General features: G+C 41.1%; 1 protein-coding gene across 1 annotated transcript in view; it reads left to right on the top strand.

Moving 5' to 3' along the window:
* Positions 1-25,948, top strand: part of gpc4 (glypican 4) — a 32,607-nt gene extending 6,659 nt beyond the window's left edge. The window contains exons 2-9 of the mRNA XM_017725676.2: positions 12,832-12,990; positions 19,253-19,650; positions 20,241-20,406; positions 21,308-21,438; positions 21,754-21,894; positions 22,075-22,199; positions 22,320-22,492; positions 22,914-25,948. Of these exons, the coding sequence (XP_017581165.1) occupies positions 12,832-12,990; positions 19,253-19,650; positions 20,241-20,406; positions 21,308-21,438; positions 21,754-21,894; positions 22,075-22,199; positions 22,320-22,492; positions 22,914-23,125 (1,505 nt within the window). The 3' untranslated portion in view covers positions 23,126-25,948. The remainder of the gene's footprint in view (positions 1-12,831; positions 12,991-19,252; positions 19,651-20,240; positions 20,407-21,307; positions 21,439-21,753; positions 21,895-22,074; positions 22,200-22,319; positions 22,493-22,913) is intronic.
* The last annotated feature ends 1,360 nt before the right edge of the window (positions 25,949-27,308 follow it).

The raw sequence follows: 27,308 nt of genomic DNA, 5'->3' as shown, positions 1-27,308 counted from the left end.
TAAATCTCTTGTGTGTTTAAATCTCTGTGCTGTACAGTGGAGCCGCTTCCTGAAAGATGCTGCATTTATTAAAAAAAAAAAAAGCAGATAGAGGCTGCGACTGAAGGTCCTTGTTAACACTTTCAATTTGCATGCTGGTAAAATCGGCACTCCCCGGGCCCCCTTCGCTTGGCTCGTCCACCCTGGCTTCTCTCAGAGAATTCTTTGTAGGAAGTGTTTGTGCAGAACATTCCTTTTTTTTCATCCAGCCTTAACATCTAGAAGAAGCTTTTTATCCTTTTCTTCTCATTCTGTTTGGCCATTTCAGCCATTCTGGCTTGCAGTAAGGCCTCATTTAAGTTCTCTTCCTCTCTTTTACTACACTTCTTTATCTATTCTTTAGAGGTTCTGTGCATGGGAAGAGTTCCAGGTGATTTTAATAGCAAAACAGACCACCACTGCTACAGCAGCTGTTTGCTCAAAACATTTTCTTCCATTTTCTTCAAGTCTAATTTGACAGAGAGTTCATGCTTTCTCTAACTCTTTGGATGCTTTTCTCAATTCAGTCTTCCCTATGATTTCCTCAGCAGGAGTTGGAGTTTGTGAGGGAGATATTTGAGATGCCATGTGTCTTTTGTCCTGGTATCAGTCAACACTATTGTCAGTTCAACAGCTGTGAACTTGGAAAGGTCTCTTACAGGGTGTGTTCCATGCAGCCTTCCACGACCTCAGATCTACATGAACAATCTTGGTGGAGGAGCATCACGAATGAAGCCCCAAGGCAGTTATCGCCCTAGTATTAATGATGCTGTTGAAGGTGGTAGTTCTGATGATGCCAATAGTCGTGGTGTTTTTGTAGTCCCCTAGAACCACTTTGTGGCTGTGGAGAGAGTGGAGGGACTTGGGCCAGGGACTCGCCTGGGTTTTGGGCAGACGTCCTGGGTCTGGTAGTGTTCCAGAACCACTGTAATCCCTGCTAATTACTCCCATGGCCTACATCAAGACTGCCCCTGATGAGCCCAGACTAGCTCTCGGCTCAGCCTGCTTATGTACACTTACTTCCACACGGCTTATGCACTTACCTAATCCCCCTCTTGCAGCCTTTCTGAACATGTCATAAAGTCTTTGAAGAAGATGAAAAGGCAGTGTTAATTTGATGTGTGCTCTGGCAGATGGGTGGGGAGCTAAAAGAGGTCCCCTTGGCTCTTGCACAGACCCCTTTTAATTTGACTGACGAGGTGATGGTAACTTTTAAAACTGACCATCAAAACTGAATCCCTGAAATGAGCAAAGTATCACATAGGTTCCTTTGCTGACTTTACGGTTTCAAGTGACTCACTTAGTCATGGTTCAGATGTAGGTTTTAGGTAGTAAGGAGTCTAAGTCCTTAGATTCATAGACAGAAAATGGTGGATTTGACAAAGAAACAAGAGAGAGTCATGTTTGATCTCTGCTGAAAGCTTTTGCATATGTGAACTCTACTCATTGGCCTCATTGATTTATTGGCGTGTTCGTATCTCATTTGGGAGAAGGTACACTGTGAATGTCCATGACTAAAGTATAGTAAGTGTGCATCAGTGTAGGTTTACCTTTTTGTGATTGGATAATAGCACTGCTCTTCCCACCAACTTCACTGCTATCCAGTTTCCTAAGCCCAACAGCTATATCAGAATCATTGTTGCTGTGTTGTAGCTTTGAGGACTTGGAAACATGATCATGGGACTGACCTCATCTTGCCCGTGGGGCCCTCTCGCTCTGTTACTTATATACACACTTGCATACACTCACACACACAGACTCGGTGCTTGTCCGTCAGGTTCGACATCTGGCAGATTTCAGCAGCTCTTAGATGTCCATTATAAACATTGTCAAAGAGCGGCTAAGTCTTCCGCTGGTTTGTTTTAGCCAGTGAGGGTGAGATATAGCACTCGTGTGTTTTAAATACTTTCAAAGCCCTTCAGATACTGAAGTTTTAGTGGATTTTCAGAAATGGTGCAAGTGTGTGTGATGAAAGCTTTTGGGTAGGCTGATATTGATATCCTCTATTTTTCATGTACAGAGCACAAAATGCTGATGCATAAACATTTAAAAAATATAGAAACTGGGACTAAATCCACCTGTCTTAGCACTGCTGAAACATGTAACATTTATTTATACTTGCTTACAAATGCAGCAACTAAATAAAATGCAGACATTTTTGTGCAGTAGCTCAGCTTCACCTAACCCCACGTTCACACTGGCAGAATTGTGACAATACAAACAGCCAAATTTATTTTCGATGAGAACTAGTGGTTCACAGGGACTGGAGGCATCATGAACGTTGGCAACGCGGTGAAGTTAGCAGTTGCCATTGACAATTAAGCAGGATGGTACATGCTTTATCTCTGCCACTGTGAAACTTGATGTGCCTTTTTTGTTTCATAGGTATTTGTTCCTAGTCGAGATGGAGCAATAGTGGCAGTGCTATCGCCGCAAGTAAATAGCAATCACAAAGTCTTAACAATGTTTTCTATGCTCATAGACAGTGATGCACTATGCAGGGATTAACATTTATTGACAAGCTATTTCTCTTGGATTTTTATTTTTTAGTGTGACTCGTCTGATTTGTGCTTGGTGTCAGTAAAACCATGGCAACCAATGGTCACCTTCAGTTCAGAAACGGTGATGCGCAACCAGTTTTTTTGTGTGGCCAAAAAGTTCCTGGCAGTGTGAACGCAGGGTAAAATTTGTGCTATTGTGGAGTACAATAAATACATCAAATATTAATTGAAATATCTGTAAAAAGCTGGATGTTAATGTTGATGATGATGTTGATGATATTAGTAATAGTAGTTGATGGAAACAGAGAAGTTCTGGAAGCAGCATTGATTCGGATCTGTGTGATATTTTACCAAATTGTTTGTGATGTCTAAAACACTAAACCGGTTTGCAGGAAGGACAATAGGTGATTCTTGGACTGAAGGTCTTTCCCTGTAATCTCTTCTCCTTTAACTACAATAAAGCAGAGGATAAGGCTTTAGGGATGAGAGATGAGCCAGTCCTGTCTTTGTGCCCAGGCTTTTCCTCCACTATTTCCTTTTGATACAGAGTAGTGCTGTAACATGTCTTCCATTTGTCTGGAGAATCTCAAGCCACATTTCAAGCCAGCAAATGTGTGAGGTCATGCACACCCATTCTCTCTCTGTCTCTTCAGGGAAGGTGTCTATGCATTTCTGTACAGCTTGTTTTGCAATAAACTGAAAAACAGTTTTGCATCATTAAACATGCACATTCACAGTAAACGACCTTCGTTTATAGGTGAAGTCAAGATGGCCCTGAGGTGTTGAGTTTGATTTGTTGACATTTCTAACCTTCAAGATAAGGCCAAGGGTTGTCTGGAAATATAAGTTACATTGATTAGTGTGCTGATGCTTGTTCATTCCTGTAAAGGTAACTCAAGCCTTAACTTTGTCTTATTCACAGTATTTTTGAGTGGCTGGGTAGTCATGACCAGAAGCGTGATTTGTTTCTGTTAGCGTATGTATCTTTATGGGCTAATGAATAGGAATATAAGAAATGTCTTGTCATATATTTTCTGTCACATCAGCATTTTTGTCATTCATGGAAAAAATAAGTTACTCCATGACTGCGATAAAACCAGGTTTATTGTGTCTTAAAGTTTGCACTGGGATACAGTTTGATCATTATGTGCGTGCTAGTGAATGATGTTTCAGACATTGTTTTGCAGGTCAGGGAGTAATCTGGGTTTTCCTGTGGTCATTTAAGACTCTCTAAGAGTTTGACTGGGATTGCGCATGACACTGGCTGATTTTAGGTGATGTATGTATTGTTGTTGCTCAGCCAGCCCTGCATTTTCTCATGTTAGCTTTCCCTGCCCGTGAGTGTGTGAGTGAGAATGAACAGCTGTGCATCTGTGGTTTCTGTAGAGATACAGGATTCACCATTTATGCCATTGATCATAACTGGCGTCATCAGCTCAATCTTCCTTTTCTGTGTGTGTTTTTCTCCCATTTCTTGTCCCCCCCCCTCCCCTTTCCTGGCTTACCCATCATGTCCCTTTTTTCCACATGGGTAAATAAACGATGCATTCCAAGCTGTCAATGTCTCCGCTTACCTACCAGCCTACCAGTGCATTGTAATTAGGCTCTTATTCATTCTCTCTCTCTTTCTCTCTCTCTCCCTCTCTCTTTGAGTGGTCGTATGCTTGGAGAGGGGTGTAATTGCTTCCACCTGAACCTTGCTGTATTCACTTGAGCTAGCATGTCCACCCCTTCTCCAGGGCCCATGGCTCTGCTTGGTTAGGCTGGCTCAAAGGCCTACACATTGGCTGAAATTTCAGCGATCACGTCAAAGTCTGCTGGCTAACTCAAGAACTGATTCTTTTTATGTTGCTGGAATAACAGCTCGACACTCTGACGCTGCTACGTTGTCTAAATCACTAATGCACAACAGAAAGGCCTTGGTTTCTCCAAGTAAACCCTCTGATTTTGGCTCCTGACTTTGAATGTTGCTGTGAAAATGCTGGAGCAAGTTAAATGGTTCACAATGAGCTGACCTGGGAAGTGGTGTAGGCAGGGAGCTTTTGTGTGTGGAGACAAAGCTGGAGACAGCACACTGGGGAGGGCGAGGGAGACAGACAGAGAATGAGAGGCCAGATCCATGTTGTGGAATCTCCCTAGGGGCTTCTGGGTAAATGTTCATGGATGACAGCCTTTTGGAATGCTCACCACTGGGGAGTTTTAATTGGCCAGAGGCACTGCCTGGTTTAGTAATCAGAGGGGAGCTGCTAGAAGTGTTTTTGTGTGCGCACATGCTCAGTTCTGTTTTTTGAAGGGTTTCCCAAATGCCATCCTCTCCCTCTCGCATATCTGTCTTACCTGTCCTTTGAATGATGAAGGCTGAAGTTGTGGTCCTGCAGAAAGACATGAGGAAACTTGGTAGTGTCACCATCACCCTGGTTAATGATTACTCAGTTGTCTAGACTTATAAGCCTGAGATCAAGAGCATGCTGTTTCAGCTGAATAGAATGTATACTTAGAGAACTTTCTCTTTCCAAAAGAGGCAGATATTGTTTCTGATGAAGTCTGCCTCTGTACTTTCATTTCTTTTATCAGCCGTATGCCATCTGAAAAGGAAGCTTTGGTAGTTCAGCGTTTTGACAGCAGTGTTTGGCAGGAGATTTTAATCCGTGATTTATTTAAGGAAACATCATTTTACACACATGCTTTCCAAGGACTTGTGGCTGGCTGCCCAACTGTAAAACATCTCTTTCCAAATTGAAGTGTCTGCAAGTGTAATTCCTGATCCCTGAACCATTTCTAAGTGGATGCTAAATGTTTCTCTAGATGGATTTAATCACGGAAAGACTTCAGTGAGCTGTGAATTTAAACATTTCTGTTAGACCAATTCTTTTAAGTAATGATTTAATGTAATTCTAGCACAAACAGATGTATACACCACTGTCTATTTTATGGCTCTGTGGTCTTTTCATTGGCATAAGGAGATTTTACCTAGAAATGCTTAAATATGAAAATCCTGTTAATTCTATTAATTGATTTTGTTTTTTTTTTTTTTTGGTCTGCCCTGGTGGGCCCAAAGTTTGGGGTAACCACTGAAAGCTTGTTTCTGTGGTTAGTGAACCATTTGTGTGTGCATTTGGACTGCACTGGCTCACTGCCTTGCAGGAAGATCCAGTCACAGATGCAGCTAGATTGTGATATAAAATCTCTCCTTTGGGTGGGTCATGGATCCTAGCAAGAAAAAAGAAAGAACTAGTCACTCAAAAGTTGCAGTCATTCAAAATTCTTTCCAAGGCCTTTGGAATTAGCCTTACATCACAGGTTTAGCACCATACTTCAGACTTGGGATGAGAATGGATACTTGGGATGAAAATGTTTTTGCTAATATATTCTATTTTGGTCTAACCTGAGTGTAGAGCATTGTTCATAATACATTTTGAATGATGTTAAATAAACTTTTGGCATTTGTTGTCTTGAAAGAGCAGTCTGATTTTCTTCAAGCAAGTCTTTCAGATAGTGTCCAATAACTTAGTCTGATACGCTTCTCATCCAAACAGGTTAATCACAGTTTCAGTTGTTTGAAACTTAATTAATGCCCTAGTGATGGAGATGGCTATTTAAATGCATTTACTTGTTATTTATGAAGGTTTACTACCTGTTGATCAGTTAATTTGTCTGTTCTTTGTTTTAACCGGTGTTGTTACATGATAAAGGATGGTTGGATAGTGCATCACCTCATTTAAACACATGTGAAACAGGAAGTTATGGATAAACATTCTATATGAATGGAAATATGTTCATTTGTTTTTTCATCAGAAGATCTAGGGGATATCAATGGTAATGTTTTCCCCTTATTTGAATGTCATTTTTTAAAAATTGTTTTATCTCACTGAATTGCCATAGACTCTTTTGTGCATCTTTACCAAGGGTGTCAATTATGCAGGGCACTGAATACGTGGAAAAGAATATATCGTTCTCTCAGGATTAAAAGGTATGCAACCAAGTGTAAAGATCCAGAACAGGGCTTAAGTAATGCACTATAACACAACAAATGGGAAAAAAAATTAACTTTTGATTGCTATTTTATTGCATCCGTAACACCCTTCAGGCTCTACATTATCATTTTTAATCTATGCTTCTATCATTGTTGAAATGTAATTAGTCGTGGCTCCAGTCCCAGAGTGGTGTTTCCTTTATTGTCTTGTTTGAGATTTATGGATGTATGTGGAAACATGCATTGTGTCCTAGATTTGCTAAGCTGCACCTTCCTTTATGTTGGCTTTCTGGCCTATGCGAGTGTCAGCAGGGATGCTTGGCAAGGGATATCCTGCTCATTAATTCATTTCCTCATTGACACAACAACTGCCCCATGAGGTTGCAACTGCACGCCCATCCAATCTTACAGCCATTGTGGTAGAATATTGGTAATAACACAAGATTGCATGGTGAAAAGGATTAAAGTGACTTTCATCCCAACATAAGTGGAAGGAAAGGCCAGAGGGAACAAGTAAACACCACCAGTGGAAAAGGATTCTAGGTATCTGCAGTGTGACCCATGAACATGTGCTTAGCGGATAAGTGAAGTGTTGTGTATGGAGGGCAAGTTATATCGGAATGGAAAGGGGAGCTAGGAGCAGAATAACATTGCTCTTATTGTAGGTTAAGTGCTGAAGCCTCCCAAGTGAATTCATCATTATTTCTCTTTCACGGTGTCAGATTCTAGGAATGTGTCCTTGAGGCTGATGCCACAGCTGTTTCCGTTGAGGATACTGATGTCTTTTCAGCTAGAGCTGTTTGTATTGCAGAACATTACATGTTCTTGTGTGCACTGGCTTGTTCTTAGGATGGAGGATGAGGCGATGCATCATTGCCATATGGTGTTGTCTGCCGAAGTAGAAAAAGTCTTAAATTGAAGGTACAAAATGCTACTTCCTTAAGGTGGAAATACTTGTCTTCAGAGTTCTTCCATGTTCCATGATGAAACGGCTTACTTGACATCATCCACCATTTTGGATAGTGTTTGCATAAGTCAGGCTTTTGTCATTCTGATTTAACCGTTCTCTTTTTATTGCAAGTCCTGAAAGGCATTATTGTCTTGGCAAAAGTGCTGTAAACTTGTCATGCCAGTATTTGGGAGATGCTGGAAGGGACTTGGAGTTAGAGTGAAAGTAATATGCCTGCTGATCACCTCCATATGAGCGTTGGACTCTAATAATGGTTTCCTGTTACAGTCATCCCTTTTGAAAATGCTTCCACTGAGGTGGAAACTGCGGTGAAAATCTGTGCACTTGTACCTTTACGTTGTGTAGGACCATATGTTTCCTGAAAAGCATGACTGACTTCAGTAAAGCTTCAGACACTTAAAGCAGAACTGCTTAAAACTGTTACACATACTTTAGTCCAACAATTTAGTACATAGTTGGTGCAAATCAGGTTCCATGATTCGAGTCTGGGAGGTATACTAGATACACAAAGACATTAACATGTACTGCAGTAAGCTCAGTTTTGTTGCAAGTATTTTGGAGAGGTAAAGATTAACAACCGTACACTACATTGCTCAGAAAGAAATGTCTCTCATAAAGACTTGTTGGAGTATTATCTCTGTCTGGCTACCTGAGTCAAGGGTGGGAAGAAATGGTTTGTCTAGAACTCATGGAGGAGTCCTTTTTTAGCAGTTCAGGAGATGGACAATCTCAACATGGCCTTGGGCCACACAGAGTGGAGGGATGAAGAGCAGATAGAAAATATTGCTCTGGCAGCTGGAATGGAGAGGGAGGAGTGCTGAAAGCAGCCACTGGTGGCTTGCCCTAACATGAAAGCCAGATTTGGGAAGAGACGACTGCAGAGCATAATAGCTATGATTTACAAATCAAATATCTAGTGCTTATCTGTCCTTAATGTTCCTGCTCAGTTTCACTCTGAGCTAGTCCCTTTAATCTTGTTGCTTTAGTCTGCATCTAAGGTAACATGAATGCATGTGTAGGGTTTTTCTGCAGAAGGATGTGCTTGTCATTATTTTTCAATGCAACTACTGAGACAACTACTACACCTTCTAGCAGGGCTGCACGGTATATCATTTATCATCATGACATTGAATTTTGCAGTACTGAAGGTTTTTATATAACCTGAGTAACAAATTGTTTTGATCAGTCTTTAACTATGTCAAATTATTGATTCATCAGTGTTTTCAATGTATTTTAAGACACTTTGCAACTGAAATGCCACAGTGTGACCACAGTAGTGACTAAAATAAATAAAGTGACTGCACTTTATTGTGCAGCCTCAGTCTGGTCGATTTTGTGCATGTTGTTCACAACTCTTGTTATCATGCTGAGATCTTCAGAGATATTTTCTTTGCTCTGAGAAGATTAGGCTACCTTGCTGTATCATAGTCTCCTAGTGTCTGTTTAGCTGTGTAGAGAGGGGGTAGGGTGCCAGAGGGAGAAAAAGAAGTTCCTTGATAAATGGAAGACCCCCTCCCAGAGTGGTAATTGCAGCCTATGTTAAAGTTAAACCTATGTTAAATATCAGCAGAGCTTTATCACTGTAGGGTGGGTGGATTTGCACTTGTCTGTTTTGTAGTCATAGGAACGAAAGCAGTCTTGGTGGGTTTTTCACAAACACGCTGTTGACCTCATTTTGAATGTCTTACAGTCTTTTTATTCTTTGGATGGAATCTGAACGTTTCAGCATACCCAGAATTAAAGTTTATCGTTCGTGATTAGAAGAACATTGAGCTGGCCAAGCGTTCATTTTTTTTTTGTTGCAGTTTCTCTGAGAATTTCTTGTGGCTGGAAGCTTTGATGATTGCTAACCCAGAAAATATTGCTTTGACATTCATTTGTTATTAATTATTCTCTGAAACTTAGTTGTGGGAAACGAATGTTTGCTTGAGTTGTAGACACGTTTAAATTTTGGAGCAGATAAAAATAATTTTTGTGTTTGCTAATTTTTGCTAATGATAGAGCATATGATCATAGTGCGTATTAGCCCAGTGGTGGCCAAGTTTTGATGTCCCGTGTGTTGGCATATGGAAACTGCTACATGCGTCTAGATAGACGCACCAAGGGGGAGCCTATTACTCTTTCTTTTTGGCAACAGCATGTTGATGTGGCGACTGGAGCGATTTATAGTGGCGGACGGCCTGAAATAATCCCCTTGGGAATTTACAACTTCTGACTCGGAGGACCCAGGGCTTGGTCGAGCCATGTGTTGGGGTGTGTGTGTGTGTGTGTGTGTGTGTGTGTGTGTGTGTGTGTGTGTGCTAGTGGTGGGTCTGCTGGCCAGTACCCAGTAGGGTCAGAGTGCATGGCCTCTCTCAGAGGAGTGGCTGTTAACCTCTGACCCCGATGGTTAAGCTCGGAGGCTGGTGGTGCGGAGCTAGGAGGACTCGAGTCTGTCTGGGGCTGGGATAAAGGGTGGCGGGGGCACATCATGGCAAAAGGTGGAGTAGGGGTATGAGGGCAGGAGAGCTAATTTTGGTTTGCTCCACATTCTTCTTTCCACCAAAATGAGTTGTTGCTGGAAATGTAGGACGTCAACAGGAAGTGACTCTTTTTGTTAATGGAGAAATAACCCAGGCTCATTAAGATTTATAGGAAAGTCGCTGACCACTAAACATATGGGGGAAGTAGATAAAAATCCTCCATTACATTCACATGTTTATACACATTTACTTGAAGAAAAAACCTCATATTATTACACACACACGTATGTATCTATGTATGTGTGTGTGTGTATATGTGTGTGTGTGTGTATGTGTGTGTGTGTGTGTGTATATATATATATATATATATATATATATATATATATATATATATATATATATATATATATATATATATATATATATATATATTGTGTGTGTGTGTATGTATGTATGTGTATATATATATATATATATATATATATATGTATGTATGTATGTATGTATGTATGTATGTATGTATGTATGTATGTGTGTGTGTGTGTGTATATTGTGTATGTGCATGCTTGCATGTAGAACTGATGTTTAGATCTGTTTAGAAACAGAACATTGGAGCAGCACTGGACTACTGTGCTAAAATGACAGCATTTTAGGTATTTTACTGTGTTCATAATTCTCTACAAATAATTGTTACGTTTATCTGTAGTGTTAGTCTAGGTGGATCTTATTTCAGTTTCTAAATTTTATAAAATGTCTGTCAGCATTAGTACTGGCAGATATGTATTTATAAAAATATTGGAAATCTTCATTGGCCCACTTCCCATATTGGTGAGCCTCTACTTATACGGTTGTAGGGGAGGTTGCCTATTGACATTGCAGAATCAGTAATGGAGTATGGGACAGAGCCAGAATTATTTGACCTTTGTTCCATCTCTGCATGATAACAGCCAGCGACCATGGGCTATAAAATTTAGATGTGGTGTTCCTGTTAGACATCGTAAGTTGATTAGGTAACATTAGTCAGTATTTTGAGAATTAATTTGTTTTATGTGAATAAACCAGTCAAGTGTTAAAGTATTTTCATTGTGATTTAGCAGGTCAGAAATGACCCGTATGTCAAAATCTGAGAATTTACAAAACAAAGTTGGTGACCATCAGAGTTTTTGCTATGTTCTGCAATGCTGCAATATTTGTGCATGCGTTCTTAGGAAATTTTGACTTTGCCCTGCTTTATTTACATGATCTGGTAAACCAGTTTAAAAGTAGGCAAAAGTCCAGAGTTGTTCTTCGGACATGTGGGCAGCAAGGAAGTCCAGCACTGTACCAGTCTTGATGTTCTGTTCCACTCAAATGTTTTCATATTTCAGTCTGTGTTTTACTTGCTTCAGCTAGATTCTACCCTCATTCACCTCTGTACAAAGACCTATGTGTTGGGCAGAAGTGTGTGTGTGTGTGTGTGTGTGTGTGTGTGTGTGTGTGTGTGTGTGTGTGTCCATGTGTAGGCAACATGCTATTGAGCCTGGATGGGATCTCAGAAGAGTGAGGGGTGCAGCTGGGTTGGGGCCACTGCAGGGTGGAGTCAGGTGTTTGGTGTACTGAGTGTATGTACTGATATTACTGAAATGAGAGCACCAGATTTCAGCCTGCTGTGATATCTTCCAACTGCCATTTTAGATCAATTATAAATTGAGAACCTACATTCTCATTTATGTTTATTTAGCTGTGTGACACTACATGGATCATGATTGTGGTCCCATCAGTGTGGTGTCAAGAAGCAGTCTAAGCACAAATGTTTGTAAATAAGCTTGGCACTTTTCTGCACAGGGTGGCGTCCCTTCCACATTAACACTCAATCACTGTGTCGAAGGAACCCTGGCATTAAGCACTGTGACAATTCCTGCTGGATATTTTGTGGTGATGGTGATTATTTCCAAGCTCTCAGCAGCTACTCACTTTACAGTCACGCTTAATCATTTACTAGACACCCTGGATTCTTACCATATCTCACACATTTGACTAGACAGTGGCATGTGAATTAAGAAATATATAGAAATATAGAAAACGGTTTCAAAATATATTTAATATTTCATCCACAATATCTCCAAAACATGCTCATCAAAGGGTTACATCTTCAGGCACATCCACTGTACTTGCTTGTCTGTGCTGTTTGAGCCACCAATCACTCAAGCTGAGTTGTAAAAACGGCCTGTTTGGCTCATAGCAGCAGTAGCTGTGAATGAGTAGATGTGTCTGTCTGCAGGCTGCAGTGTGTAGACTTGAGTGGCTACAGTTCCAGTAGGCTGGCAGGGGAAGCCAAACAGGCTGTTGGAGTCGGGTCCACTGAAAGGCCCCTTGTGTTCTCTGTGAATTCCAGCAACCGCATTAAAAAGAAAGAAAAACAAAACATTATTGCAGCTGTGACTACGCATTCAGGCCCCTCATCCTAATGCAATAGCCAGCTCGTTTTGCCCACTCTCTTTGCCTTACTCTGCCCCTCTCTTTTAAAGATCATGGATCAGTGGTGTGTTTGGGTCAGGAATATCGAAGAATGAGCTGAAACGTTACTTGGAAGCATTGGCTCATGTCTGATTTTTAGTTGTTTCTTTGGTTTCATGCATTTGAATTTTTTTCCATATGATTGCTGTGATTTGTTTTACATAAAATTTCTTATGACTGCTGACCACACACTTATAATCTCATGCGTTTTTATTTGCAGTGCTTCTAAGAACCCATTTTGCTAGTTGTCCATAACTTCATAAACATTTAGTTTGTGAGGTTATCTGATAGTGTTAGAGATTTTGGCTAAAATTAGTGTTTCAAAACACGTTTTCCCTTTTTCTGTATTAAGTTGTGATGTTTCAAGATTGATGTTCCAAAATAACTTTCTCTTGCTTTTCTGTGCGCCAGGAGCCCACCTGAAAGTATGCCCTGAAGGCTTCTCCTGCTGCACTCTGGAGATGGAGGAGAAGCTGAGTCAGCAAAGCCGCTCAGACTTGAAGGCTCCTGTCTCTCAGCTGAGCTCCAACCTGCAGAACACCTTCACACAGAGACACCAACATTTTGATCGTGAGTACACCTGCTGCACGTACACACACAGTGCATTTCTAAGTCAGGTGGTTTGCTGTCTGTCAGTATATGTGTAAGGCCATACCACTAGCTCTTTTGTGAATAATCCATTACATTGTTACATAGCAAATTTGGGAACTTAAATACTTTTCAGATTTTTTTTGTTTTGTTCTGTTGTGAACCACCCTCGGACTGCAATAACCTTGACAGACACCTCCGACTGCCAGAAACACGCAGGCTGTCTCTCCGTTCATCTCTCCACCTGTTCCCCAGGATCCCACAGTCATCTGTCCCACACATGCACACATGCGCACACAAGAAAATTTCAGACAGACCACACACACATCCAGAGCCAGGCTTCCTCCCTCTAGTGCATGTGGCTGTATATATCAGTCAGAGGGAGGGGGATCAGGTTTATCCTGTGCAAAGGGTGAGGGGGTGCATGGGAACATGCGACAGCACTGCTGACTCACCGACAAAGGGAAAACCCCACATATACACACTGCTGGTCAGCGCACACACACACTCAGTGAGATTGAGTACTTCTCAGCACATTCATATAATTAAATGGCATTCATCTCGTTGTAGGTGTAGCTCAGCAGTCTATAAAGCAGTGCAAGAAACAGTAGTTTAGAGCTAAGTGAGGCTTTGCCACAAGCTGTTGGTCTAGGATAACTTCCAGTATAAGGTCCTTAACGGATAATGGTTGGGGAGAGCTGCTCTCTGGACTGGGGTGGAAATCTCTAAACTGTTGACTTAAACTTAATAATTATTCTTTTAAAAACAGTTATTGCATCATACAGTCTCAAATGTCACCACTGAGTTAGTTTCCAAAATACACTAAATAGTAGTGATGCACGAAAAGAAAATGTTAGCGGTACATAAGCTGTCAATAAATGGAGTTTACCTAGAAATGTTACACAATGTCAGCCACCAGTATGTGCCACAAAATCAAATATTCTCGACAACAGAGAACAGTTCGTCAGCCAAGGCAATGAATTCACTTATTTTATCTTATGGAACACTCAGTGTTTGTGAATTCTTTTCATCATTTCTAAAGTGGAGGTGTCTGTCTGCTGCCGGGGACTTTCCTCTGTGCTGCTGTGTGGCTGTATTCTGGATTTCAAGCAGGCTTTTGTGTTTTCAATTACCAAACGTGTGGTGGAATAGTCCATATGTTCCCTCTTGATCATGTTCTCTATTGATCAACTGTTGTTCAAACTGTTTGAACACGCCTGAGTAGAGGGAACCTCATTTTTAGTCACCATTTCTCATTTTCATTAAAATTTAAATTATTTATTTATTTGACAGTTTGCTGTAGGTCTCTTTTTTTTGTTTCTTTTTAGTTTTTTAATACAAATTTTCAGCCTTTTTATCTTCTGGCTGAAAATTTCAATGGCCAAATTTCAGTGCATTCCTATTGAATGCAAAACATTGACTGAGGAGCTCTTTACACAGTAGTATAGACAGTATAGAATATAGACCCAAAAAAATGTTACAACAAGCTCTCTTTACCTGCTGAATTATAGCAAATCTTCAGAGATTTTAGACTCATTACCTGTTTCCACAGGGCTTGGAGAGAACAGGCATGATTCTTGCCTTACCACAGATGTTAGCTGCACACTAGGAACGAAGGACAATGAGATGGGATGACGCATCTCCCTTCCAGACATACACATCATGTTGTAATCCACTGGTGTGCTTACAGTCATTTAAAACAAGAGCATCATTTGTGACAGTCAAACTGGAGGGTCTTTGGCAGGGGAGCATGGAACTTTTGAAATGGGTTTAACCATGGCTGCCTCTGTGGCACGCATGTTAAGAGACTGAGGGAGGTTTATGGAGGATATGGCTATTTGATTTACGTGCTCGCTGGCATATGACACTTTTTGACAATGCGTTTGTGTGTTAAGAAGAGAAGGAGCAGTTGCATGTCATGTGACCCTAAGGGTCAGAAAGAGTGATAAGTAGAGAGAGAATGGGTCAAAGATGAAAAGATACTCACACCAGCATTCGCTCACACACGCACATGGATACCAGTCTTACATTTATGAAAATGGATGTTGGTGATTGATAAATAGTTTTGAAGGGAGGGTGTGTGTCAGTGTTAAAATATAAAAAGAAAGAAAGGCTTAGGGAGTGATGGTGAATAAGAATGTGTGTATTGCAGCCAGATGTGAGCAGGAATGTGACGTGTCGGAATGCGGTGGTAGCCCGATTCCTCCCCCTCTCCTTCGCCTTGCTCCCTTTCTCTTTGCCTTTTGTTCCTTTTCTCTTCCTTTCTCTCTGCCATCACTCTGTTCTGCCTTTCATTTCTTCTCCAGCTCCAGGTTCTCAGCTCTTTTGAACTGTTAGCGTGGGAATAAGCTTAGAAGTGCTGGTCTGTGCACACTGTGAAAAAGGCTCAGGCACTTGGTTTAATGAGCTAAAAGGCCCTAAGACGTCAGTAACGTGCTATGTGCTCTTAGTGCAACAATGGAGTCTGCCCTCAATACAGAAGTGTAAGTATTATCTTGACCTTCGAAATGCCTGTAAATGTAACAAATGAGCTAGTGGGGTTCCAGAGAGGATGGAGTGCTGGAGTAGGTGAGTTTCTCACCAGCAGTAAGTGTCATGGATTACTCTGTTTACATTGAAACATCCAAAAACGAGTGCTTCCTCTTGATGAAACAGATCCACAGGAAATAGCAGAACGTGTTTACAGAGGATGTAAGATATAAGATGAAACGAGCAAACAAAGCTAGTCAACTGGGAATGCAGCAGAATGTCTTCAAATATACTAAGGCTAAATGGTCATCAAGGCAAAATGAACATAGGCATGCCCTCATAGGGAAGTTTAGTGTGTGGGTGTATTTTTGTGTGGCGGAGAGCAGTTTCGGCTTGGACAGCCTCAAGGTTTTGGTCATGGCCAATTAAGTCCCTGGCCAGAAATAGTTTTCTTCTGGTGCTCGGTGTGTTTGTTCCCTCCCTGTGTGTCCAGTCTGGGTAACCCTGTCCAGAACACCGTTGTCTGAGGTCTTAGCTGCAAGATTAACCCCCTACCCATACTCCCATCTCCTGCACCACCGCCACGCAGCAGGGTGCCCGCAATCCCACAAAAAAAGAAAGGAGCTCACCAACTAATTGGCACAAATGGGGAGCAATTACTGGCTGGGACAAGAAAGCGCAAAGGAGATGGATTGAGGAGGGGGGTGGATGGATGGATAGATGAAGAAAAGACGGATCACAGTTTGCCGGAAGCTTCTCCTTTTTACGTTCACAGTGTTATGCACAGTGTGGACACATGTTAAAATGTTAGCCATGTTTTCCCTGGAAGGGGTACAAGTGTGCAGATCACTGCAGGAAAGCGGAGAGAAAGAGTGAATGTCTTGCAGAAAGACGGAGTGGTCTACTTGGAATGCTCAGCCTTTGAAAAGTGAGAAATTGTGCATGTGGACCGAGCGCCACTGACGGTACATGGTACTACCCCCAATGATCACCATTGCATATAACCTTTCACACACTTTTCTGAACCAATGGCAGGCCTTAAAGCTCGCTTTAATGGAAAAATCAGAAAGGCATGCAAAACTTGGCCACTTGTTGGCAGACTCGTACATGGCATAAACTTGCATTTAATGATGAGAGCAAAGACACACATTTAAGCCTCTAAACTAAGCAAATTTTGGCATGTTCTATTTAACTTTAACCAACCGTAATTAGTCTGCAATTGATTGTTAATGGACAAGCCAAAAACGAGGGACCTGATCCATAAAATGATCAATAAGAAAACAAACTTCCAGATATAAAAGTTGGCTGAGCTACATTTTAAACTATTGTAAAATATTCAATATGCACACTTATGACCTGTACACATTCACTAAATTTTATATTACAATTAGACATTAAAAATGTTTCTTGTATGGACTTGTACTTGTACTCTTGTATGGGAGTGTTATACTGATGCTCCGTCTGAAGTAAAAGGGCTGAAACCACATTAAACATACATGGGGGAGAAAAAACTGATGGTGTTTAAACCAAGCAGCTGACAACTAAATGTTCATTATGTCCAATGGATAATAGACTGACAAAATGACTGAAATATGACAATGACTGACAAAATGACATAAATAATGATGAAACTGAAAGTTCTATCTTAAGTTCTAAAGTTCTGTTTACCACTCTTTACTAGTCCAAATTACACCCCTACTTCAAATTCTAAACCTTACTGTGTGCTCTTTGGTCTTTTAAGTCACCAAGTCCTCTGAGCTTATGAGGTGCAGTCATGAAAATCTGCCTGTTGATAACAGTGGAAAATTGCTTTAATATAAATTTTTTGTACCTTTTCCTTTTTTCTAATTATTTATGGGATTTGATTTGCATTTTACAGCACTTTCTCTGCTTGGTTTGTTTGTTGGTGACTAACCCTTGAGGTCTCAGTCTGTGATTCATGGAGGTTTAATGTTCTCAGCTAGATCTGTCAGCTATCTTTATAGAAACAGGCTTATGTTTAAGCCGGTTGACATTTGTGAACTAGGGACAGAAACAGCTCTTCACTGCCCTTCCTTTACCCCTATTTTCCCAATCTCGGCTGTGTTGCCTGACTTTAAACTTGTGGAAGTTTTGGCATTCCTCCATGAGTTGGGGAGGGGTGCTGTGGCCTTTTCGTTATAATCTCTGTCAATGGACCGTGGAGCTGGGTGCCCTCTCCCTCTCCCTGTATAGGTCAGGGGCTGAAGGAGCAGGGCTCAACACGGGCTGCGGTGTTTCCGGTATCCGTGGTTACACAGTAGGTTTGGGAGGAGGAGGGGAGCTAGAAAAAGGCCTTGGCTTCATCCCCACCTCCTGATATACACACAGGCACACACCTCCTACCATTTTGCTGAGTGTATGCCAGTGTGAGGTGGAAGTGATCATGCCAGGCTGACTTGGTGTCAGTGTGTTTCTCCAGCAGAGGCTTTCTTCCTGTGTTGGTATTGGCCTGATGTACGAGGAACATCTAGCAACAAATATGGACACTTAACACATCAAAGCTACATTGAAACCCATCTTTCCCGGTAGTGGTGTTTTTTTTGTTTTTTTTTTTTAAGCAATAAGAGGGCAAAGGTGGTACAGAGGTCTGTGTGTACATGAGAAATGGGTGAAACATTTTCTGTGGAATTCTCATTTTGTTCAGATTAAGAAAGCAAGGGTTGCGGGGAAAGAGTTTCATGGGAGAGAGGGGCTGGATTATTTGGGGGTAGGGGGCTGTTGGGGGAGTTGACATTCCACAGGATGAAGTAGGTCATTGTTCCCTGTCTTCACTGAAGAGGGCCTTCTGAAGGAACTGATGAACTAAAAGCAAGGGAGAGGGAAAGAGAGAGAGGGGCTTGAGGCGGGGTACAGGTCCCTTTTCATGGAGGGGGGTCCACATTATTCAGTAATCCTATTGAAAGCTCCTCTCTGAAGGACGAAGCAGAAGCAGCGCGGGGTGGGGGGTGGGGGGGGTGGGGTGGAATGTGACAACAGAAAAATGCCATTGATAGCGGTCAGTCTCAACTGGCTTGATGGGTGAGACTTTACCATTTGAACAGCAAGGAGCACTTCATTCTTTCTTCAGCTTCATTTATTTATTTTTTTTTACTCTCTCAGCACATTTCTTCTGCGATAAAATATTTTCCTAGACCTTTAAGAGACTGCAAGAGAATTTTGTTTGAGAACAACGTTGGGTCAAATGGAATACGCATTAATGTGTTTAGATAATAACCCTGTGCTTTTTCGGCCTTGCTGGCAGCCTTAGTGGTTTTTCCAGAGGCAAAGAGCAAGCTGAACTCTGGGCTTTGTGGAGCACTAAATCTCACTCTCTTGAGTGTCATTCTAATGACAAAGTAATGTAGATTTGGCCAACACAAGTTCCTGAGTACTGAGAGCAGCTTACTTTTATCCTCTGAGAAATGCCCCAATTTACATTCTGTCAGTTGTGTTTAAAGTAATCAAGTATTTTAACATGTGTGTTTCTGTGTATGATGAGTGCTGGCTGCAGAACGTGTGTTACTTAGAGAAACGGCAACTAGGCACACTTAATGGGTGCAAATTCCCTTCTGTCCAAGCTGATGATCCCAATTTGTCTCAACACAGAGTGGAATGCTTCAGATTTATGTTCTGCCACAGGAAATAACACACACATGGAATAATCATTTATCAAGGTCTGGTATGTTTAGAGCTTACGGTTATCTTTTTTTTTTCTTCTTCTTCCTCTCTCATTCCGTCCTTCTCTCCTCCCTTCCCATTCCCCCCTTCCGCTTAGAGTTCTTCAAAGAGCTGCTTAACAATGCAGAGAAGTCACTGCATGACATGTTCGTGCGCACCTATGGTGTGATGTACGTGAAGAACGCGGAGCTATTCAAGCATTTCTTCCACGAGCTGCGGCGCTACTATGCCTCCGGGGGTGCCGCTGTGCACCTGGACACCATGCTGGCAGACTTCTGGGCTGAGCTGCTGGAACGCATGTTCCGGCTGGTCAACGTGCAGTATGAGTTCACAGACCCCTACATGGAGTGTGTGAGCCGGCACACGGAGCAGCTAAAGCCCTTCGGCGACGTTCCGCGCAAACTGAGGCTTCAGCTGACCCGCGCCTTTGTGGCAGCTCGCACCTTCACCCTCGGCCTGGCACTCGTCCCTGACGTGGTCAACAAAGTCTCCACAGTGAGTGGTTGGGGTGTGATTAGTCATTATGATGGGGTGGGGGGGTCAGTTTGCCAAGGTACTGTAAATCATACCAGTACTGCATGACAATAGTACAGACTGGGCTAAAGGTCTGTAAATAACTTGTCTTGAATTATATTGTCAGGGGGAATCATTTTTTAACATACTTTTAGATCCTTTTTAGATAGTTTTAGGGTATGATCTGTGTCTTGAAATCCAGTCTACTGTGTGATCATCGTTTATCAATTAATACATTTGCTTAGGTTAGCTTTAGCACTATTGGTTTGAATTACCAGGCCAACGATGGCAGCTCATCTCTCTCCAGTAAAGCTAACCAGCATCCCCCCACAAATGATTAAACATTTACACTTTAAAGTAAAAGCAGAGCAAATAAAGGTAAAGTATGGTTAACCTTACAAAATCCTCGGAAACAAGGAACTGTCCACTGATCCATTTATTTTCTCAGAGATTATGAGCTCCATCACACTCGTGCATTAGGCTTGGTTACTAATCAACTTCTGCTTCAAGTCCTTCATCTTTTTAGCTCACTTTTTAACAATAGCCCCGTTTCCTCCCGCACTTTCTCACAGGTGAGTGCCTCTCCGAGTTGTGTGCGTGCAGCCATGAAAATGTTGTACTGCCCATACTGCACAGGCCAGGTGGCTCTGAAGCCCTGCAAGAACTACTGCCTCAACGTGATGCGCGGCTGTCTGGCCAACCAGGCTGACTTGGACACTGAATGGAACAACTTCCTGGGTAAGTCACGAATGTGAGGGCAAATGAATTCCTTACTGAACTGAGGCGAAAGAGCATAATTTTCACACTAATTGAATGATTAGACTGTATCAGATCATACCAATAAATGTCATGGTCTCTGTAAGGAACTGTGGTTTGCCAGACTTCAGTCCTTCTCAGTTCTACCATGTTGCAAGAAATATTTATATAAATGGAAAAGTGGGGTATTTTCTTAATGAACATTCTTCAACTTAATGTCTGTTGGAATTAGCTGTATTCATGATAGAAATGTTCTATCTAAAGATAATCGGTCATTGACATTATTATGCCCAAATATATGTAGAGTGGGCTTATCTCTACAGTACATGCTTTCTGGCAGCCTGTGTTGAAATATGGGTATTAAGCATCTGAAAGAAAGCTTATATTTCTTTGTCTGTTGTTCATGTAGTTTGGTGTGTCTCTTGTGAATGTGTAGGTAGTATGGTCCCAGCTCCTGACAAACACATGCTCTCATATACCCATGTGTGTTTCTGGCTAGAAAGACATTAGGACTGGCTTTGTTCACCCAGCATGTCAGCTTTGTGGCGCCTTAATTGGGGCGCCTAGTTAAGACCCCTGACGGTTTTACAAGCTGTGACCATGGCAGCCTACTAAGCCTCATCAGCTAGTTTTGTGCTGCCCCCCAGTGGTAGAGATCAGTTACAACGCCTATCAGTGATTGATGGATGAACTCTGGCAGTATTTCTTACTGCTTGTTTTAAAGGTCCAGAGTATTTTCAGTGCGCCACCACATCTGATTAACTGCTGAAGCACTGTGCAGTTAGTTGGGAACACTTGCTATAGTTTCACAAAGTTCTGCTTATAATGTACATTTCTTACCTTCAGTCGCTTTTTTTAATCGATGCTTGGGTTTGACTCTTAGATGCCATGTTGAGTCTGGCTGAGAGACTAGAGGGTCCATTCAACTTTGAGTCTGTAATGGACCCCATTGATGTGAAGATCTCAGATGCTATCATGAACATGCAAGAAAACAGCATGCAAGTCTCACAGAAGGTCAGTGACTGCTTCAGTTTCTCATTTCTTTAATGTGTTGTGGCAATATGTGAAATACTAATAAAAACGGGAAGCAGTGGTTAGTAAATTCTGTTTGACCTGTATTAAATTGAAAACTGTACAAAATCAAAACATTTGATGTTTCATTTCTGATTTTTGACCTTTTTCCTTGGCACATAGGTCAAAATAGATTTATAAATCACTACTTCCTATTTTTAGTTATTTTACCAACCATTCCAACTTTTTTTTGAGATGGTATTGAAAAAGAAGGTGCCAAATGTCTACTGTTATGCTCACCTTGATTTGGTCTGTCAGGTGTTCCAGGGTTGTGGACAGCCAAAACCTACGTTCCGCTCTCGACGTTCTACAAAAGACTCAAGCTTTCCTGGCCGTTTCCGTCCCTACAGCCCTGATGCCAGACCCACCACTGCAGCTGGCACCAATATGGACCGACTGGTAAAAGTTCACTCACTAACCAGTTTTAAGTAACAAAATATTCTTAACAAAAAAGCTTAAACTTACATTGTCAGCATTGTGGAACTACATAATGTGTTCACTACATATTGGTATTTATGAGAAATTTCAGATGTGTGAATATGAAGAATTGTAACTGATTTCCCTGAACTCATCACTAAGGTGACTGATGTGAAGAAGAAGCTGAAGCATGCTAAGAAGTTCTGGTCCACGCTGCCAGAGACAGTTTGTGTTGGAGAAAGGGTTGCCCAGGGGGATGAGTGCTGGAACGGCACAGCCAAGAGCAGGTGAGAAAGAGATCCTTCTAAATGCTGTCAGTCTTTTTTTTTATTTTTTAAATGTTCATACCAACCCTATGAGTGGCATCGCCAGATGACACATCATTCTTCTGTTTTCTTCTATCTCAGGTATGAATCTGTAGTCATGGGCAATGGCTTGGCGAACCAGGTATCCAATCCCCATGTTGAAGTAGACATCACCAAGCCAGACGTTGTGATTCGCCGACAAATCGCTGTGCTGAAAGAAATGACCAGCTGGCTGAAGGCTGCTCACAGTGGAAATGACATCACTTTTGACAACGGTGAGTTGTCAAACTCAAGTTTATCTAGAGAGTGTAACCTCACCTATAACATCTTATCCCTAGAGCAGTCCTAGTGTACATAATCAGCTTTTTAAGAAGCCCTTCTTACTTATAGAATGGGGGTGTTTCACACCTGATCCACCTCTTTAGCTAATTATCAAGCCTCTTGTGAGCTGAATCAGGTGTAGGGGCATGGAATAGCTGAAACTGCCCATGGCAGGCCATGGTGACCAGAAGTGAAATCTCTGCCCTGGATAATGCAAGATCATTAGTTAATCTAACATAATTTACAATGTCAGCCTCTGAATGGTCCTTTGGAACTGCATTGGGTGCCCTGGACAGTGCAACAAGATTAGTCATTATCAAACGTCAATATGCATTTTTCTCCTTTTGAGCTCATTGTCTTTTTGTATGTGTGCAGAAGAAGATGGCAGTGGAGAGGAAAGTGGCAGTGGCTGCGATTCGCCCTCTTGCGACAATGATGACATGTACTTCTCCACCCCTCTGCCTGTGAAGCCCAGCATGGTTTCCCCAGAGAAGACTTCCTCCAGCGGTGTGCGGTTGACCTCCTGTAGCTTGGTTCTGGCCCTGGCAGGCCTCACTCTGGCTCTCCTGGCACCCCACACCAGATAAGAGTATCCTAGAAAACAGAGATGTTGAGCATTACTGAGGAAAACCGAAAACTGTCAAAGGACATTTTAATGAAAAAGGAAACAAAAGACAGCCTTCAGGACTATGGTCTGCCTGCCATCTAGGGAAGACTCTAGTTATTAATATTGTAACTTCACCTTAATTTTTTTATATATATATATATATATATATATATATAGAAATGGACGGTCATGTACAGCAGTGAGATTCACAACAGCAATATGCCTCCCTTTGGTCCATTTTCTCACTGGACGTTGCTCCCTCCAGCCATTATCAGTGTTCAATGGTACACAATGTTGTTTTTTCTTTTTTTTCTTTTTTTCTTGGTCTCTTCCCAAAATGAGCCTTAGTGTTTTTTTTTTGTTTGTTTGTTTGTTTATTTTTTTTTAATTGAGGTGCGTCTGTCTGTGTGTGTATGTGTGTCTGTCTGCGTGTGTGTGTGTGTGTGTGTGTGTGTGTGTGTGTGTGTGTGTGAGAACTGGTATAAATGACTGAGAGATCTTTTCCTAAGCTAAGCTAGCTCATAAATCAATACCTGTACCACATGTTCAGTTGGAGTGAAGCAAAAATGTAGCAGGTACAAAGTCACTATAGTAGACACACAAAATATGCACGCTTATTTTGTATGTGTACTTTGGTCTGTCCACGTGCCATCAGTGTGTTGACAGAACCACAGTGGCAAGTTCTGTGATATAATGAAAGCTGGTGAGAGCCAAGCCACAAAAAATGACTTGGTAGATGGATGGGTAGAAGTGGTTCGCATTGATTTTTTTTTTTTTTTTTTTTTTTTTTTTTTGGTGCATGCATACTGCTGTCAGTTCTGACACAGCTCCCGTCTCAATGGATCCCAAACACAGTTTCTGCAGGGAGTTCATTATTTTAGAAGGCAGTCTCTTATCATATGAACCGAATCTGTTTATTGGTGCTGGAAAATTTGGAATAGTCTTTGTTGATCTGAATGCTGATTTGTTGATGAAAGGCCCATCATTGCAAAAGGCAAATCTGTCAGTGACCTTTGCCTGAAGTAGACTGTGCACAGATGTGACCTGATCATTCAACTTTAATCGTCTAGGTATGTCTGCATGCAGAATACGAACGAAACGACCTGACAAAGTGGATGCTTGGGTGCTTCAGGAAAGATGAAATGAAAACCAATTGTACAGTATGAATCAGTTAGATTTGAGGTATAGTAAAATAATGAAAATAACACAGGGTTTTTATGTGGAGTTTTATTTTATTTTAAGGTGTAAATCTATATATTAGGTACTACAGCAAATTTTCTTTGGCCAGAATTACTGATGGAGCTGACTGGAGTGATATAGAGTGGTTTCTGTATGTGTGTGTAAATGTTAATTTAAGGGTTAACGCCAAACCTTTAAACTTTTGGGTCTAAGATTGACCTCAGAGATCACCCTCTTTAAATCCACTCTCACCATCTGCTAGTTTTGTTTGTGTTAAAACAGATGTTTATTTCAATCTGAACTACAACCTTTGGTACGTTTTTTTACTCTGTTTCCACACACTGGAAAAAAGGGGCAGTGATGTGTATAACCTCTCAGAAATTGATTGTATCTTACATTTTATGGCTTCTGGACTGTTCTTTTGTTTTAAAAGCCACATGCCTGTACATGTGGGTTTTCATCTCGATGACTGACAAGTACAGTATTACTATAAAAAAAAAATAGCGCTCCTCGTCACAACTCCCCAAAGTATTCCATCCATCTCTCAATGAACTGCTTTTGTACAGTAAGTTATTTAACTGCATGTCTCTCTTAAATGCTTCTACAAACATGATCTCAGATATTGCTTTCATTGATATCTAAAATACAGTATTCCAAAATATATTTATATCTGTAGATGCATTTTTAACAGTTTCATAAATTACCTGATTTTATATTGGTTTCAAATGTTATGTAAGGCTTAGATTTTGTAAACCATTTTACCATTGTCATTCCTGTCACCACCACCCCCCCCTCCCCCCATTAGCGTCAGGTATGGTGGTTGTAAAAGAGTCTGCAGAGTGAAGGACAGGGTTGGCCACAAATTCTTGCGTGTCCTAATGTTGTTATGCACTTTTGATTGCCATTCAAACACTCACCACATGGCATGCTAGCCAGATGCTTTGATCTGCAGTTCATTAGACAAATACATAAGCTCTCAATACCCATGGATGGAAAGCTAGGCCTGCTTTAGGAGGTCTAAACAAACATTTTAGAAAAATTAAGCGTTGCAGCTCTGCGGTTTTGCTTTCCTCCCCTCATCTACTACATATCTTTCCAGGTTGTTTTGTTTGTATATGCTCCATGAATAGAAAACAATGCGTTATCTATCTCCTGGCATTACAGCAGACTTTTCCCTCTGTTGCACACAAAGAAGGAACCAGTGTCTCCAGGAATGGCAGTGTCTTATCTTTAACAGTGTGGCTATTAAGTTACTCCAAGTCGTTCAGTGCTGAGGTGATATGGACACTTGAACCAAGGGGATTGCTTTTCCGATCCAGCGGTCTTTAGTGGGAATACTGAACTACAGAATGAAGATTGCATTCGCCCTCTCTCTACAGTCTGGACAATGGAGCCAAGATATCTTTAATAAGATGTAAGAGAGACTTGACTATGAAGAGGAACAAAAGTGTAAATATTAAACATCCATTTTAGAGGTCTCTGAGAGGTCATAACAGTCCACATTTTACTCTTTCAGAGGATCAGCCTAACGCGGGGTGAAACAATGAGATAGATGCTAAAATGTAAGAGAAAAGGTATATTAAACATGTCCGAGTCTTGTGGAAATAAAGACTGCAGATATTTACATTTGCTCCTTTGTGTTATTTCTGCTCCCAATCTTACATTTACATTACATTTACAGCATTTAGCAGACGCTCTTATCCAGAGCGACTTACAAGAAGTGATGCAATCTTCAGACGTCTGATCAAGTCTTGCTGCTGCTTGGTGGAAATAAATCTAGTTTGACTTTTTTATATTCTAGTTATACAATTTTCACTTCTGCAACTAAAGTTGCAAAGCCCTGAATTTGTTTGATGACTTAAGATCTTCTTTCAGCAGCTAGACATCCTTCTTCAGATTGAGGAGGGGGTTTGTGCTTCATTAATATGTAAACTGCACCTATATAGAAATTGATATCATTATATGGATTTGCCTAATTTGCCCAAAAGTGACACGTGACCTATATGCTTAACTAACTGGATATTGGCCATTTTCAAATATGAGATACATTTCAGTTTGTATATCAACTTATAAAAACATGAATGTGTAACAATATATGATAAGTAAATATTAATATATGCATCACATCAGTAATATACAAAACGTTGATGGAAACAAATAGTGGTGCGTCTATGGTTTATGAGGAGCCTGGCCTCTTTCTGTTTCCCCCGTTATATCAAAAACAGGACTGCAAAACGCCAGAGGGCGCCCGTGAGTGAGTCCTCAATGAATGGAGGTAAGTGGAGCGAAACAGCTAAAAACGAAAATTTACAAGAATCACTTGCTGAGAACTTTACCTTATTTTTAAAGAAAATATATATTTCACTAAAAAGCAAAAAGACTTGTATTTTTTCGTTTTTCCACTGCAAGTGGGTTTTGTATTGATTGGTTGATGAATGGAGCAGCTGATTGGCTGTTTGAGCTGACTGACGTCATGAACGCATATGAAGGGCCGTTTTAAACTCGAGTTCAGAAGCTCAATATAACAGTTGGGTTAATGTTTTATATTTTCTGTGTTTATGAAATTAAGGTATTCTTTTATATTGAAAAGGATTCCGCATTAGTAAACTACTAGAGCCGGTTTATGAGGATCCTGACCACAGGACTGCTAAACAGCAGAGAGCACCCGTGAGCAAGTCCATAATGAATGGGAGTAGATGGAGCTCAACGGCCAAAAAAAAAACTAACTAAAAGTTAAAATAAGTTCTAAGTGATTAGAAATTTCCTTTAACTTTAAAAAAGTAGAAGGATGTATTTCACAAAAAAAGCAAAGAAAACTTACCTATATATTTCCTACAACGAGTTTTGGGCAGCAGCACGCTGGCATTACTGCTAGTGAGTGCAGACTGGTTGGCTGCTCCTGCTCACAGACCTCATGGATGTACATGAGGTGCTGTTTCAGACTTACATAACTCGAGTTTAAAAGCTCTTAAAATATAATGGCA

Source organism: Pygocentrus nattereri, chromosome 8, assembly GCF_015220715.1.
Source record: "Pygocentrus nattereri isolate fPygNat1 chromosome 8, fPygNat1.pri, whole genome shotgun sequence".
Classification (NCBI taxonomy): Eukaryota; Metazoa; Chordata; class Actinopteri; order Characiformes; family Serrasalmidae; genus Pygocentrus; species Pygocentrus nattereri.
Note: the sequence above shows the minus strand (reverse complement) of the source record. Positions and strands in the feature narration are given on the sequence as shown.